We start from the raw sequence: 16,032 nt of genomic DNA, 5'->3' as shown, positions 1-16,032 counted from the left end.
AGTATTTTTCTTTGGATACAATAAGTTGACCTTGCTTTGGATGAGGAAAAGCAAGTCGTTGGATTCTATTGCTTTCAGAATTTTAGCAGGTGGCAGAGAGACGGAACTGCTGGAAAGTGACCTCAGTGCAAGAAAGAAATATGTCAGTCCCTTTACACATAGGTGGAACATAAAAAAATAACACAGAGGAAAGAGTGTAAAGTATAAAAGAAAGCTGAGGTTCTGTTCTTACAATAAATAAAACATATATAATCAATTATATGAGCATGTTGAGGAGAGCATGGACTAAGTCTAGTCATAAAGATGTTTTTCTTTGTTTATTAAACCAACCTGAGCACTGCTATATACATTTTCCTTATCATCCTTAACATATTCAAAAAGTAAATTGTGAAGGTCATACTTAACAAAATTGGTAAAACTAACCCATATGTTAATTTTAGGTTTCCTGTTCTAGTCTGATCAGGCCCAACCCTTAATCGGCAGGAACCATGTTGAGAAGGAGATACATCTGTGGAAGTCACTAAAAAAAGAATTGGTTTCTTATTTGTCTATTAATGCCTCTTCAGCAAGGCAGTAAATTTGCTGCTTAAATGTATTTTGTATCAGTCCTGCCCTGACTTCTCTTCACTGTGCTGTATTGATTATGATAAATTTACCACTGGATGAAGAAACGCCATGGTTCATGTGTTTATTTCAGGAAATTAGTTTTTCTCTGCACATTTTTGCTTTTGTGTCAAAATGAATTTTTTTGTGCCATGTGCCTTTCTATTTAACAATGCATATCCAAATATTTTTATATGATTGTGCTATCCATCCCCATCACCCTAATGTCATCTTTATGCCATTTAGCAGTGCCTGTACCTCTACAGGGGTTCAGTATTTTAACAGTATTTTTTATTGCAATTTTATTCATCACATTTTCTTAAAATTTGTTCACAAAGAAAGCATTTTACTAATAGATCGGAAATAATACAATCTTGTGCATTATAAAATATACAATTTTTAAACAACACATTTCTAAATTTTAAATCTAAAATTAACAGCAAGTAACAGTTTGACCTATACTCATTTATAAAGCAAACCTAAATTTGCTTATTTATAAATAGAAAAATATGTATATTTATCTTTAGAAACATATATATGTAGTAAGACCAAGTATTGTTAAACACCCACCATGAAGAAGTTTTTAATTATGTCCTTAATGGTAAAGTTACTTCCATTACTGTTTAATTCTTCATGAACAATTCTTTGCTGTTTTTAAACCTGTTAAATCAAGAAAGATTTAATTTGATGCTGGAGGAATTTTGAAGTTACATTTATATTGGGTGAAGGTCTGACAGCTCTGGCAAGTATCTAACAGTGCACAACCTGCAGAGAGGCGAGATTGCGTTGGTTTGGGCATGTGCAGAGGAGAGATGCTGGATATATTGTGAGAAGGATGTTAAAGATAGAGCTGCCAGGCAAGAGGAAAAGAGGAAGGCCTAAGAGAAGGTTTATGGATGTGGTGAGAGAGGACATGCAGGTGATGGGTGTAACAGAACAAGGTGCAGAGGACAGAAAGATGGAAAAAGATGATCTGCTGTGGCAACCCCTAACAGGAGCAGCTGAAAGAAGACCACTAATAATAATTAACAATTCTTTGCATTTATATAGCGCTTTTCTCACTAGGTCTGTGCTCTACTATCAGTTTAGGTATGGGAGGAAAACTGTTCCCCTTTTACCACAAAGGTTTCGGTTTTTAGTGTTTCTTAAATGCTCTGTAAATATAGGATGCGTAACTGCATCATGGCACCTGGCTCCCTTGCCTAATTCTTGCTACTCTGTCAAACCCAGGTGATCAGTGGTGTTTCAATTTCCCATCCTTTTGTGTGCTTTCTATAACCTGTTCTTGCATAGGCACTCTTCTTAACCATGTTTCATTGAATATCCCACAACATCAGAGGAGTCTGCATCCTAGAACTACTTCTGCTATCTGCTTGCTCCCCATCTGCTCTCTGCTTGCTCCCCATCTGCTCTTATGTTTATAGCCATTACCACCTAAGATGATAAAGCAAAACCTTGCTTCACAAAATTAAATATATGTAGCTATTCATTTAAAAAAAACTTAGGAGTATGGAATTGTTTGTTCACAATGCAGTCCAGAGTAACCAATCTAAGCTAAAGTAAACATGCCAGAAAGCACAGCTCATCAACGGCATCATACGTCTTCCAGATAAACACATATAGCATTTTTCCATATCCCGGACCTGTAATAAGATTCAGTAATGGATGGATAGGTGGTCAGGACATCTAAATTTGTATTTACCAAAACATTGCAAATGCTAACATTTTATGGATAGGTTTGGATATTACTAATGAATCTGTTAAAAGTCTACCTGATTGCTTTATAGGCATTTCCACAACAGTGACTCTAGCCTAAATAAACTACAGTATAAAAAGGTTTCTAGGTTTCTGCTTGAATTTATAAAAAATGCTGAACTTTAAAAACACATATACAATTGGCAGAACAATTTGGCAAAGCAAATTAAATTTAAATGTTTATCTTTAAGTCAGTTACACCGAGCAATACAGTTACATTTTCTTTTTAAATGAGTGTTTTTGAGTAACTGAGGTAGCAAGTCTGAAATGAGTATATAAAGATATCTGCACATAATTAAGTAATGCCCACTCTTATTAATAGTGTAGCATCATATGGTAGCTTTGGCTCATAGCTTTCTGCTGTATTTAAGAATGGATGCTTGGATATAAATTAGAAATGTTTTAACAACTTAAAGCTTTTTTTGTGGCGTTGCACTATTTTCAGGTAATTTTTCACTCTTTGAACAAGAAGTAAGGAAACTGCCTGTCATATTTACAGCTATGCTCCCTTTTTAACATGCCTCATGTTCTTACGTAGCTAACTCCCAGTTGATGAAATGAGATGCCCACCACCATTTGATACAATGACTCCTTCAATGTGTTTAAGAAACATTTGAAGTCCCTCTTGTTTAGTGAATTTCTGTCTCATATTAGTTTTTTGTAATCAAGAAATTGTAACTAGCTTATATTTTGTTCTGCACTCTTCACTTGTGATGATCAATTTTGTATTCTTAGCCTGTAATACTTGTTCCCAAACAGTCACCCAGAATGATGTTTATGCAATTATGTTGACCTCTTTTGTAAGCCACTTTAGATAAAAGCGTCTTCTAAGCAAATAAACGTAAATGCTTAATTTACATTGATGAATGTGTTTTGGCCAGAGACAGCACTGATCTGAACTTCAGTTATTAGTTACAAACATATCAAGTTGAGGCTCTTTGTGACTTTGCTTTGCATCCTGGTTGTACTGAAAAGATGCCACTTTGTTGCTTTTAAATTCCACAAGTTTGTGGCACTTTTTTCTACTTAAAAAATACACAGTAGCTGTCATTGAAAGAGCTACAAAGAGCAATATAATTAGAATCAGCACCAGCATGTCTCCAACTGTAGAGGCATCAGCCAGACAGTGCTGGGAGTGATTATTTGTCACATTAGCAGATTGTGTGGTGTTGTGCCAGTAAAGACAATGAACAAGCTGAAGATCTGGGAGATGAATGTTTCTATCTTCAGTCAAAACTTTCAGCCAAGTCAAAGAGCAGCAGTTGAAAGGATTTCCACTAATCCAAAGAGACTGAAGAGTGGCTGACCAATGTGCTACCATCCACTCATCCAGACTTCTCAAAGAATTATTCCTTACATCTGCTTCCATTAAGGCAGCACAAGCAATGCCTTTGGGCAATGTATTTATCCGGTTGTTAGAGAGATCTAACATTTGTAACTTTGGTAAACATGGCAAACGTAACTCGCTGGTGGTCATATGATTGCTGCTTAAATTAAGTACTTCCAGACTCCGGTTTAAGTCATTCAGTGCACCCTCAGCAATTTTCAATTTTTTATTGCCAGAGAGGTCAAGTGTAACCAGTGGAGTCTGGTGGAACATATTAGGAAAAAGTCTTGTGATGTTGTTACTTTGTAAGCTCAAGTGCTTTAGTGTTCTTATGCCTGAAAATGACACACACCTTTCATCCCTTTTTTTTTCTTGTGTTACTGAGCTGTCGTTTTTATCTATGATGCCACAGAGTTTCACTCTATTGTCACCCAGGTGTAGTACTTCAATCTTTGGGAGAAGATGAAAGAAACCATGAGGGATGTATCTGATCTGATTTCTCTGAAGGTCTAGAGACCGAAGAGAAGGAAGATATGCCAGTTCTTCCAAAGAAGTGGTATTGCTTATGATATCCAGAAGACAATTGTCACTAAGGTCCAGATGCTGAAGAGCAACTAGTTCTTTTAAAATATGAAAAGGGAGAGATGAAAGATGATTTTTACTCAAGTCCAAATGTGTTATATTTCCAAGCCAGTTTCTGGAGTTTTGGTTATACTTCTTGTCTTTCACCATATACGAATTTACCATTCCTTTTGGTAAAAATTTTCTTTCTAGAACTACAGTTTTAGTAAATAAAACATCCATCTGATTATTTTGTAAGTAGAGGTTTTGTAGAATATTCTTTTGTGGAAGTATTGGAAATGAAAGCAGTCTGTTATGGCTAAGGTCCAAAGTTGTCAGTTGGTATATGTCTGTTTTCTCAGCTGTAACAAAGAGCTCAATGGAGTTTTGGCTAAGGTTTAGAACCTGCAGCTGAGGCAACCTAAAATCTGAAATGCAGTGCAGTGCATTAATAGCTAAATTTAACACAGCAAGGCTTTTCAGGTTCTCAAAGGTTCCCTCTTCAATTTCCAAGATAAGATTTTGCTCTAGGTTGATATGGCATAGGTTGGGCATTCCTTGGAACAAGTGGGAAGAAAGTTTGACTATCTTGTTTCCTTTGAGGTACAGGAACTGCAGTGAGCTCAGGTTCTGCAGAAACTCAGTTGCCACATCCAAATTCAGATCATTAAATGACATGTCAAGCAGTCTCAGCTGTGTCAGTGGCTGTAAGAAGAGTTGTCCATTTGTGTCACTTTCACCAAGATAATTCCATGCAAGATTGAGTTCCTGCAAGGATTTTAGATATATGGCAGTCTTGCTGTTGAGGTTCCGTATGTGGTTATGTGACAAGTCTAATTTTTTAAGTTCATGTCCCAGTTGTTCAGGAATAAATGAAAGGTTGAGATGGCAACAAGATATTTCATAATTTGTAACCTGCAAGTGAGTAAATAAAAAAAATGTAAAAAAAAATTGGAAAGATTGCAAGGATGCATATACACAAGGTATACATACTATATATACTGTACTATATATATGGTTATAATGTTATGAGCCAAGTATGTTAGTATGGTATGAATTAAACTGTGCTGTTGTTAATTTTTGAGAAACAAAGTTCTACTTTTGTGAAGTCAAGCTCTGACCATCTTTTGAAGGTTGAAATTTAAGAAGTAGACATATTAAGTATCTTGAGGTATTATTTTCAGTTGCGTCCAACTCTGTAGAAAGTCCTCCTCTATAGATTTGCATTTTGTTGAACCCTCTCAATTCCTTATTGCCTGGAAGCTGATAAAGCTCCCAGTTTTCTTCATTTTAAAATGGATTTTATCATGGTTAATAACAGAATTGCTTGATTTTCACCAAATTTGAGAATATATAAAAATATTGAGAAATGGTGGAATGTGCTTCTTAAAGTCACTGATTTATTTTGTTAAAAAGAGAAAGCTTAAAATTTTCCCAATAAGCATCATAAAAACAGACAAAATATCTGGTGAGCATCCACAATACAATAGATAGGGAAAGAGCATACCTTATAGCAGGAGGTCTGGTTTCCATATGCATAGGACAGACACAGCAAGAGGAACCAAAGAATGATAGCGGTGAAACTCATTCTGTGGGGCTGTGTGACACAGCAGCATGACTTTGTGGTCTGGAGGGAAGCCGTATGGTTGTCCATTTATAGTGCCGCTGCAAAAATAAAAAAAAATTTCCATGGCAGGAAATGGCATTAAGAGCTGTCAGCTTTCTTCAAATATTTCCAAGTCCCTACAGATGGGTCAAATAATTGTTTTTTGCACCTGACATGTCTTTGAAGGCAGTTGGATCTAACATATTTGACCTAATGTTTACAAATAGAAATGAAATAACACCAGTTAAGCCTTAGCATTTGAAAACTAATTGTGGGTGTTGAATCTTATGCTGGAATGACAGAGAGTAAATAATAAACAGGAATTAAGATCAATTTACAAAGACTGGATTAAATGACAGCTTTGTGTTTGCAGTAATATGAGTAACTGTAGGATGAATAATATCTGATCAAGATTTAATGCAAATGTATAGATTTGTCCAATAATGAAATAGAAAGATGGCAATGAGGCATTATAGAAATAACTGCTAGTGTATGCTAATATACTGCCCACACTGAAATTTAAACCAAGCAGTTGTGCACCAGGTAACACATTGGCATAGAAATCAGCACTGTTGGCCCACAAGCCTAGAAGTTTGTTTCATTCCTTGGTAATTCACAGCTTGTGTGGAGTTTGCATGTTCTTCATTTTGCGTACTTTAGATTTTTATGGGTTCTCATCGCTCCTACATTCCAAAAAATGCATGGTAATTCTAAGTTAGCTTGGCGTAAGTATGAATTGTGCTCTGTGATAAAGTGCTCTGTCAATTATTTGTTTCGTGCATTTTGTGCTTTTGTCAGTATCTTCAACCTCCCAACGATTCTATATTATAAAAAAACTGTTTTAGAAAATGTACAAATGAATTGATGATTAAAACTAGTATCAGAAACATAAATACAATGATTGACTAAAAAGTGGAGATTCATTACCCAGTTGAATAATACGTGCTATCCTAAAGAGCCAATGGTGCTTTATATAGGATTCAGGCAGTGTGTCACAAAGATAATCATAGATTTTGATTTGTTTTCAAGAATGTAAAAATGAGTTATGAATTTTTTTTTACATTTTTTTTCAAACCCTTGGCTTAATCTACACTCTCTCTCTCTCTCTCTCTCTTTCTCTCTCTCTCTCTGTGTATATGTGTGTGTGTGTATATATATATATATAATATATATGTGTGTGTGTGTATATGTATATACAGTATATATACATATATATACACATATATATATATATATATATATATATATATATATATATACAGATATACACATATACATATATACATATATATATAGATATATATATATATATATATTGTCAGGGATGCCAAGGGCCATGACCCGGCCGGGACGACATGAAGGACCGGATGTGGGTCTGCACCCACCCTGGATCACGTGGGGGTTGCCTTCCGGGTTGCTTTGGGGGCCACGGGTACAGGGCATGGAAGCTCCTCCTGTAGGGGCCCATGGTCACCGCCAGGAGGCGCCCCAATGCCTTGGGGACCTGTTACCCCAGCACTTCCGCCACACCAGGAAGTGCTGGGGGGAAGATTTAGGACGGCGCCCGGAGAGCAGCCGGGAGGACAGCCGGCACTTCCGCCACGCTGGGGCGTGGCCAGAGGAGGAATGCCGGAAACACCTGGTGCTCATCCGGGAACCATATAAAAGGGGCCGTCTCCATTCATTCGAGGCTAGAGTCGGGAGGTGGAAGGACGAAGCTCAGGAGAGCTGTGGAGGCGGTCCGAAGAAAAGGCATTGTGAGGCCAGGACTGAGTGTTTTGGGGTTTGTGCACAACTGGGTCTTAGTGACCATTATTTGTAAATATATTGTAAATAAACATGTTTGTGGGTGACATGAATGTGTCTGCCTGTCTGTGTCCGGGTCAACTTCCACAATATATATATATATATCTAAAAGTGCAATGATTTTGTGTCATGTTTTTTGTCATGCTTTAAATCAGCTTATTTTAAAACCTACATATATGTGTTTGGCATCATTCTTTTCAGAATTTATCGAACTTTATTGTGATGTTATATTTTAAGATTCTTATTCCATTTTTAAATTATAAACTAAAATATCAAGAACTCACATCCCGCGAGACAAGATTTTGTGCAAACAGATTTAACCATGCCTGGGCCGTAAATAAAAGAGAAAGAGTAGATGACAAAAACACAGGTGCTGTACAGGCTTTTAAATGTTTGAAGTGCTTTGTGAGCAGCAGCTGATCGAGCAAAGAGGAGTGTTAAAAAAAAAAAAAAGGCTGTATCACCATTTTAAGAGGGGGTTTCAGAGGAGCGACCATGTCTCTTTGGGGTGCAGAGACGCAAGGGGGGTTGGCGAGCAGGAGGTAAGCTCCCTAGTCATTAAATAAAAATCAGATTTTCATTCCAGTAGTGTAAATAATTAGCAATTTGATAAACAAAAAATAAACTTCAGCAGCCCTCTGACTTATGCGACTTGAGATGAAGTCAATGTAAGCCCAGCAAAAACACTACTATGTCTGTTAAAGGGTGGCCAAAATACCAAATTGCTCTTTGAGAAGGAAAGATAGGGTGAGGACTATATGTCGAAATATATGAATAGCTTGTGAAGCCCGTGTGGGTGAAGGAGTGCTCCTAGGCAGTAATTTCCCCTGGATGTAGCCATAGGAATTAATAGAGAGCATGGTAGATTGGCCTTGAGCTTTCTGTCCATCTAGAAATATGCATTGTAGCCCCACCGGTCTGAGATTACAGGAAGCGAAAGACATACTTGGCTTTTTGGACTTACCAGGGTGCCTGGAGCTGTGAGATGACAGCAGCATATGCTGAATTCAGACCATTTAGATTGACCCTAAAGAGTAGTTTATTTTCCATGTGTTTGATCGGGGACCCCCATGGGGTATGGCAGAAGTGAATGACACCTGGCACACTAGAAGACTACAACTAGGAGATAAAATGAGTTGAAGATTCACTTCCAGGAGAAGATATTAGAAGTAGTAATTTGAGAGAGGAAAGCAATGTTCATAAATAAATAAAGGCTTATGCTCAGTTTAGGAAGAGAAACAGAAAAGCATGTTTTGCTCCCAGATATTTTCTCTTTGAATATACTCTCACTGTTACCATCTCTCAAGGGTGTTACAATGAATGTTTCTAAGAAAAATATAATTTTTATTTCATGTTTGGATACAAGTTTGCTGCTTATTAACCCATGTACTAGACTTAAGGGATGGGCTCCTCACATACATATAAAATTGCACAAATAGACCAGAAGCACAATTTTTTTCCTTTTTATGTAGGCTACCCATACAGTAATGTCTTGGCATTATACTGAAATAATCTGCAATTTAAGATTCTCCAAATGTTACATACTACTTTAGCAACGTCTACAACCCAATAAGGAATATAAGCAAACCCAGAAGAAGCAATAGCTGTTTTCATCTGATTTACCTTGACCTCAAATCTGAGTGCTGGTTTAAAGATTGTAGTGATGGATTGTTCCCACAACTGCTATGATTCATTCATCCATTTTTTTTAGAGGTTCATGAAGAACTATAGCCTACCCTAAACAACACTGAACGTGTGGTAGATATGAGCCCTCAGTAGCATGTTTGTCCATGGCAAGGCATACTCAAATGCTAGGCCAAATTAAAGTCACCCCTAGGATAGTCAGGTTTTCAATAATAGTCCCTGCAGCTGTGAGGCAGTAGCACCAACCACTTTGCCATCACACTGTCCACATCATTAATTTCCATAGGCATATATTCAGTATAGTTTCAGATATTGTCTGTATAAATTACACATTTTAAACCCAGTTCCAATGAATTTTATTAGTAAATTATAATATACCCTAAAAAATTACCTCCATGCCCAGTTGCTTTTGTTCATCATCTTCATCATCAACACCAACAACTCCATCACAAGTCCAAGGCACACTTACACCAGCACTCACTCATGACAGTTAACATAACACACACACATCTTTGGACTAGAAGATAAAATTGGAATACCTAGGGAGAACCGTGCAGACTTTAGGTAGGTAATTACTAGGCAAGGATTCCAACCTGATCTCCTGGAACAGTGAACATTTTGTCTCATTCAGGACTGTGACTTTGTCTGACTCTGCCTAACTTTGGACTCACCATTTTATCCAGGGATGATGCTGACTGGAGTTTGTTTTCCTCTCTTCTGTTATCAACTGTCCATAGTTTAACATAATGTTAGTGGACACATATTGTTACATTTATGTTGATCTCTTTGAAATTGCTTTATTTTAATATGTCTTTATATAAATTTGTGTTTTTATGTGTATTCATTATGTTCAATTGTTATCCGTTCATCTCCCAAAGCCACTTATACAGAGCAGGATCACAGGGCCGCTGGAGCCTGTCTCAGGAAGCAGCAGGTTCAAGGCAGAAACAATCCCTGGAAAGGGTGTCAACTCATCACAGGGTGAATTTACACACACACACACAACAGAGCCAGTTTAACTTCAGCAATCCGCCTAACCTGTATGTCTTTAGGTTGAGGGAGGAAACCCACATGAACATGGCAACAGCATGTAAACTCCATTCAAGGAGCACCTGGCACATGAACCAATGTCTCCTCCCTGCGAGGCAGTAACGCTACCACTGTGCCACCCTGTTGCCTATTCAGTCATTAATGTATTTAGTAATTTGCTAAGTTTGTAATTGCATTTTACATGTGAAGCTGCTAGAGCACTCAGAGCTTGCAGGCAGTGTATTGCTGAATTCATGATCAGGAAATAAAGCAGGCCAATTTAGAATCACCAGCTCACTTAGCACACATATTTTCATGGGAGAATGGAAAACTCCACCCAGACAATGATCAGATGTAGGATTCCAACCCAGGACACTTGATCTGTAAGACAGGATTTCTAACTACTGTACCACACGACACGTGCACTAAGATTACTATTGCTATTATTATTACTACATCTTTTAATAGCCAACAATTAGCAAGGTGCTGGCCAATATCATTCGATTGGGTGAGATATTCTATGCAGTTACATTGTTTTTAAGAGACAAACTACATAAAAATGAATTACTACTCTTGTGAAACTTAGAGATTATTTAATATTTTTAAAATCTAGTGTAAAATCAGACAATTTTAGCAAATATGGCTGCAAGTCGCATAAATGCTGTCAGAATTTAAAGATCTGAGTGCCATCTAGTGGTTAATTTGAAATTCTGCAGTTAAAGTATTTGTGTTCCAAAGCCAGACTAGACTGTTGGGTCCAGGCCCTAGAAGCTGCAAGTATGACAACGACAACAAAATTTATTTATATAGCACATTTTCATACAAAAAGTAGCTCAAAGTGCTTTACATAATGAAGAAAATAAAAATAAAAGACAAAATAAATTAAAATAAAACATATGTTCTCTTAACATTAAAGATACCTTGCAGTGCATTTTGAGATACATTTTCAGATATCTCAAAATATCTTCTGTGCATTTCAAGATTCATGAAATTTGCTTTGTATCCATTTTGAGAGATCTGTCTCAAACTCAGACCATGTAGCATTTCTTGTTGTTTCAATGAGACTTTCTATGTATTTTAAGATATTCCTAAATGCATTTGAAATATCTTGAAATGCACAGGAAGGTTATTTTAGATATTGTGAAATAAATTTTAAAAGTACTGTAATTAATAATTAACGATGTTGTGATATCTTTAAGATATGATATACCTTGACCTCAAACCTCATTCTGTCCTTGTGATTATATCTGAAATTACCTCCTATGTAATTCAATACATCTCAAATGAATTTCAAGGGATTATAAAGTTAAAGAAAGCCTGCTGAATGAATAGGCAATTTTACAGGAAGTCATTTTGATATACTGCAAAAGGCTCAGGAACTTATTACAACATATCTTCATTTGAGATATGGTAAAATATATTTTAGATATTTGACAGTAATGACAACAACAATTTATTTCTTCTATATCCCAAAATTACACAAGAAGCTCCACAAGGGTGTTAACAGGCATTGCTTTTTGGCAGCTCCCTAGCCTTGAGTCCCTAAGAAGGAAAGAAAAGAAGAAAAAAACTTCCAAAAATACCTTTGTAGGGGAAAAAAGTGGAAAAAATCTTGGGAAAGGCAATTCAGAGAGAGACCCCTCCAAGTAGTTGGGCATGCATTAGATTTCAAAAAAATGGGGTGAATACAAAAAAACAGAACACAAGTAATCTTCTTCACAGAGCTAGATGATCAATCTATCATTGCCACCTCAGGAATACAACAATACTGTACAATAGTAATAGTAAAAACTACAAAGCAAAATGCAAGAAAAGATTCTATCCATCCATCCATTCTTTATCCAACCCACTATATCCTAACTACAGGGTCACGAGGTTCTGCTGGAGCCAATCCCAGCCAACACAGAGCACAAGTCTCTCACTAAATTCAGACCTATCACACATGAGGACACAGATTTGTTCACAGTCCTGGAGACCTCCGACAATAAGCTGCCACCCTCATACTGGCCATTACACAGCTGAATCAGTGTAAGGCCAGCCCATCTGATGAAAGGACCTTTCTACCTCAATGATTCCAGTGCTCCATTATTTGAGATGACTTTTCCATAGGTTGGCAAACAACTTAGAAGTAGAGCAGAGGCACCAAGTGTCACATATGCATACCGAGAATAGAAACCGAATAGATGAGTGTTAACAGTTTATAAATATCATATTAGTTGACTAATCACAGAGATGCAGCTAATCAGCAGCTCTATGCAGGGTATGCTAAACTGAAGCAGTGAGTCTTCAGCCAGGATTTAAAAGCTGAGTCTGAAAAGGCACCTCTTATAGTAGCAGGAAGACTATTCCACAGCTACAGGGCCCTGTAACTAAATGCTTGGCCTCCCACTGTAATGTTATTAATCCTTGGAATCATAAGCAGGCCGGCATCTTAAGATCTTAATGTCTGCTCTCGTCTGTAAGTGATGATAAGTAAGCAGAGCCTTTGCCATTTAAAGGTTTATATTTTAAAAGGATGATTTTGAAATCTAACTTAACCGGGAGCCAGTGTAAGGATTTAAGAACTGGAGTTATGTGTTCTTATTTTCTTGTTCTTATAATAATTCTTGTAGCAGCATTTTGAAATAACAGAAAGCTGTATAAAGAACAATTTGAACAGCCTGTGAACACTGCATTGCAGTAGTCAATCCTACTAGAAATAAATGCATGAATGAATTTCTCAGTATCCTGCATTTTTAGAAAGCGTCTTTTCCAACATTTTTAAGATGGAAAAAAACTGCTTTTAATGACATGGTAGTGTCAAAAATAATGCCTAGATTGTGGACTGATTCAGTAAATCTAGTGGTGATTCCAAATGAGTTAAATAATAAAAAAAATAAATTCTGATCAGCATTATTCCCTTCAGTAATTAATATTTCTGTTTTGTCTGTGTTCAAAGTCAAGTACTTCACATCCATCCACTCATTTAAGTCAGTAACACATCTAATTAAGGACAACATTAGGGAAACGTCATTTGGACTAAAAGAAAGGTTTAACTGGTTGTCATCTGCGTATGTGTGAAAATTAACGTTATGTTTTCTAATGACTGATCCCAGTGGAAGCATGTAAAGAGAAAACAGTTAAGGTCCCAGTATTGAGCCCTGCAGGACACCATATTTCACTGCTGTGTATAATGATTTGATAAATAAGAACTAAACCAGACAAGCAGAGTACCTGTAAGCCCAATGTCATTTTCCAGCCTGCGTATTAAAATAGAATAATCAATAGTGTCAAATGCTGCACCTAAATCTAACAATATACTGTAATTACTGTGAAACTTCTTCATCAGAGGATATTGAAATGTCGTTTACAATATGTGTTAGTGCCCCTTCTGTACTATGACAGGTGCTGGAATTTCTCAAATAAACTATGATGTGTAAGGTGAAACTAAAACTGATTAGCCACTACTTTTTCAAGTATTTTAGAGTAACCAGGATGTCAATATCAGATACCTTGAAATATCAATATTTGACATTATGGGTAATTCACTTCAAAATTATCTTAAAATACATATAAATATGATATCTGAATGCTAACTTGGCTTTTACAATAACTATTTTATAGTTCAAAATGGATTCTTATAGTGAAATATTCCATTTAATTGTGCATTTCTCTGCTTATTTCTGCTGCCATTTTGCTTAGTCAGAAAATTCCTGTGTGCATTTTTAAAGAGAAAAAAACATGCAAGTGTTAGGTAGCCACTCAGTGTCAAGAAATTGCAATAACAGAGGAAATTGGGAAGGAGGCAACTATGTTTTCATGGCACTGTCCATATTTTTTATAACTAGAACACAATTCCAGTAGCTGGACAATTCAAGGTCAGTTAGGCAAGCAGTATGACTTTGTAACTAAGAAACTGTACTTTAAAAAAACAAGGCTGTTACGTTTAAACTCTGCCTCTGCAGCGGAGTCACGTAGTGAGACAGGTGAGATTCAAACAGGCAACTTTCCAATTTAAGATTCATTTTGTTGTATACTAAGGCACATTGCCCGTGTGACTGGTTTTACTTTTAGAATTACTCTCAGAAACATTAAGAGAAAGGTGCACTGTTACCTGGGATATGCAGTGCCATTTAATGAGCTTTAATATTTTGCAAGTGAGCAGATGCTAGTGAAGGTAACCCCCCATCTTCAGAACAGATAAACAACAATAATCTTATAATGGAAGGAAGCTAAAAGGCCTTTAAGCAATTGAAGTTCATCATTTTCTTTATTTTTTCACTTTCACTTTCACTTTTACATTGAACAAACAAGCAGTATTTCTGATTAGTTAACGCATCACTTTGCAGCCAAAGCTGCTTCAATGCCAGGTATGCAGATATTAATTTGGAGCTGTAACCCTGCGCAAAGTCACTTAACCTGTCAGTGTTTCAATCAGAAGAATATGTAAACAGTTAATATCATTTGTAGGTTGCTAAATAATTTACTCAAATCACCTTATAAAATGTTAGAGTCTTCTGGTTCTAGAGCTCTTCTTGGCAGCATTGGGCACAAGGCAGGAACCAAACTTAAAGCCACATTTTTGGGATATGGTAAGGAAAATTGGAGTACCCGAATAAATGCCCAGCAGATCAAGAGTAATATGTGAGTTTGTCACAAAGAGTGACGGGAATCGAAGTAATGGTAATGTAAAATAAATACAGTAGAAGACACTGCAATGTACCAGTTTCAGTTATCTTTATTTTCAGTCAGTCAGTCAGTCTTGCGGATACCATTAGCAGTGGAAATTGGTGAAGTGTTGGTACATTTGATTATCTTCTGATTAGCTTGTTGAACCTTTTGCATTATATCTAAAGCATTACTTGGTTAAAAATCAGAAAATGCCTGGTAAATGTGAAAAGGAGAAAACTTAAAAAGAAATGTCTTATTTTTACTGCAAGCTTTGCATTGACTAACAGGTAGGCAACTCAAACTTTTGCATTACATTCTTTAACAATAAAACTATTGCCAACCATTATTACAAAAATTTTTTTTGAAAATAATTTATTATTCAAAAACATTATTATGTTCAATTGTATATGGTATCAGTACAACATTGGTGTAAAAGGAAAGTTTCAATACATCCAACCCTAACCATGCTTTTTATTTTTAAAAGAATGCCATTGATTATTTTGAACTTGCAACATTTCTCTTAGAAAGTAAAACCAGGAGGTGCAAAAATTGATCTGTCTGGTGTGGGGGAATAACATGCTTTGGACTGAGCTGTTTGTTGGATTCCATTCTCTTATGTTTTGCACAGTCTCAAACCTGTTTTATCCAGTTCATGGTTGTGAGGGGCCAGATCGTATCCAACCAGCACTGCAGACAAGGCAGGAACCACCTCTGGACACGTTGTCAGTCTGTCACAAGTCATTCTCACATGTACACCCACATTCTCATTCATAAAGGAGATCAATCTGAAATCACCATTTCACCTAATTCACACGTTGTTTTTGTTTGTTTGTTTGTGTGTAAAGGAAAGTCTGAAGAAAATCAATGCAGACACTGGTAGGATGTGCAGACTCCACATGGTCAATGACTGGTTCTGGGATTTGTATTCAGAATCTGTGATGTAGCATTATTAACTACTGTGCTACAGTGTTGGATACATAACATTTTACGAGCTATTGTTTTTAATAAGTAAGTAAGTAGTAAGTAGGCGAAAGATACACGCTTGAAAATG

General features: G+C 36.5%; 1 protein-coding gene across 1 annotated transcript; it reads right to left on the bottom strand.

Annotated features, from left to right (window-relative positions):
* Nucleotides 1–1,593: 1,593 nt before the first annotated feature.
* On the bottom strand, nt 1,594–5,852 carry LOC120537437 (transforming growth factor beta activator LRRC32-like). The gene is made up of 2 exons (XM_039766368.1): nt 5,754–5,852; nt 1,594–5,161 (listed from the first exon to the last, which is right to left on the bottom strand). Exons 1-2 carry the CDS (start codon nt 5,832–5,834, stop codon nt 3,260–3,262), a joined length of 1,983 nt encoding a protein of 660 aa, XP_039622302.1. The 5' UTR covers nt 5,835–5,852; the 3' UTR covers nt 1,594–3,259.
* Between the last annotated feature and the right edge of the window lie 10,180 nt (nt 5,853–16,032).

The sequence above is a fragment of the Polypterus senegalus genome, chromosome 10 (assembly GCF_016835505.1).
Source record: "Polypterus senegalus isolate Bchr_013 chromosome 10, ASM1683550v1, whole genome shotgun sequence".
Taxonomy (NCBI): Eukaryota; Metazoa; Chordata; class Cladistia; order Polypteriformes; family Polypteridae; genus Polypterus; species Polypterus senegalus.
The sequence above is the reverse complement of the archived record's forward strand: the minus strand, read 5'-3'. Positions and strand labels throughout refer to the sequence as shown.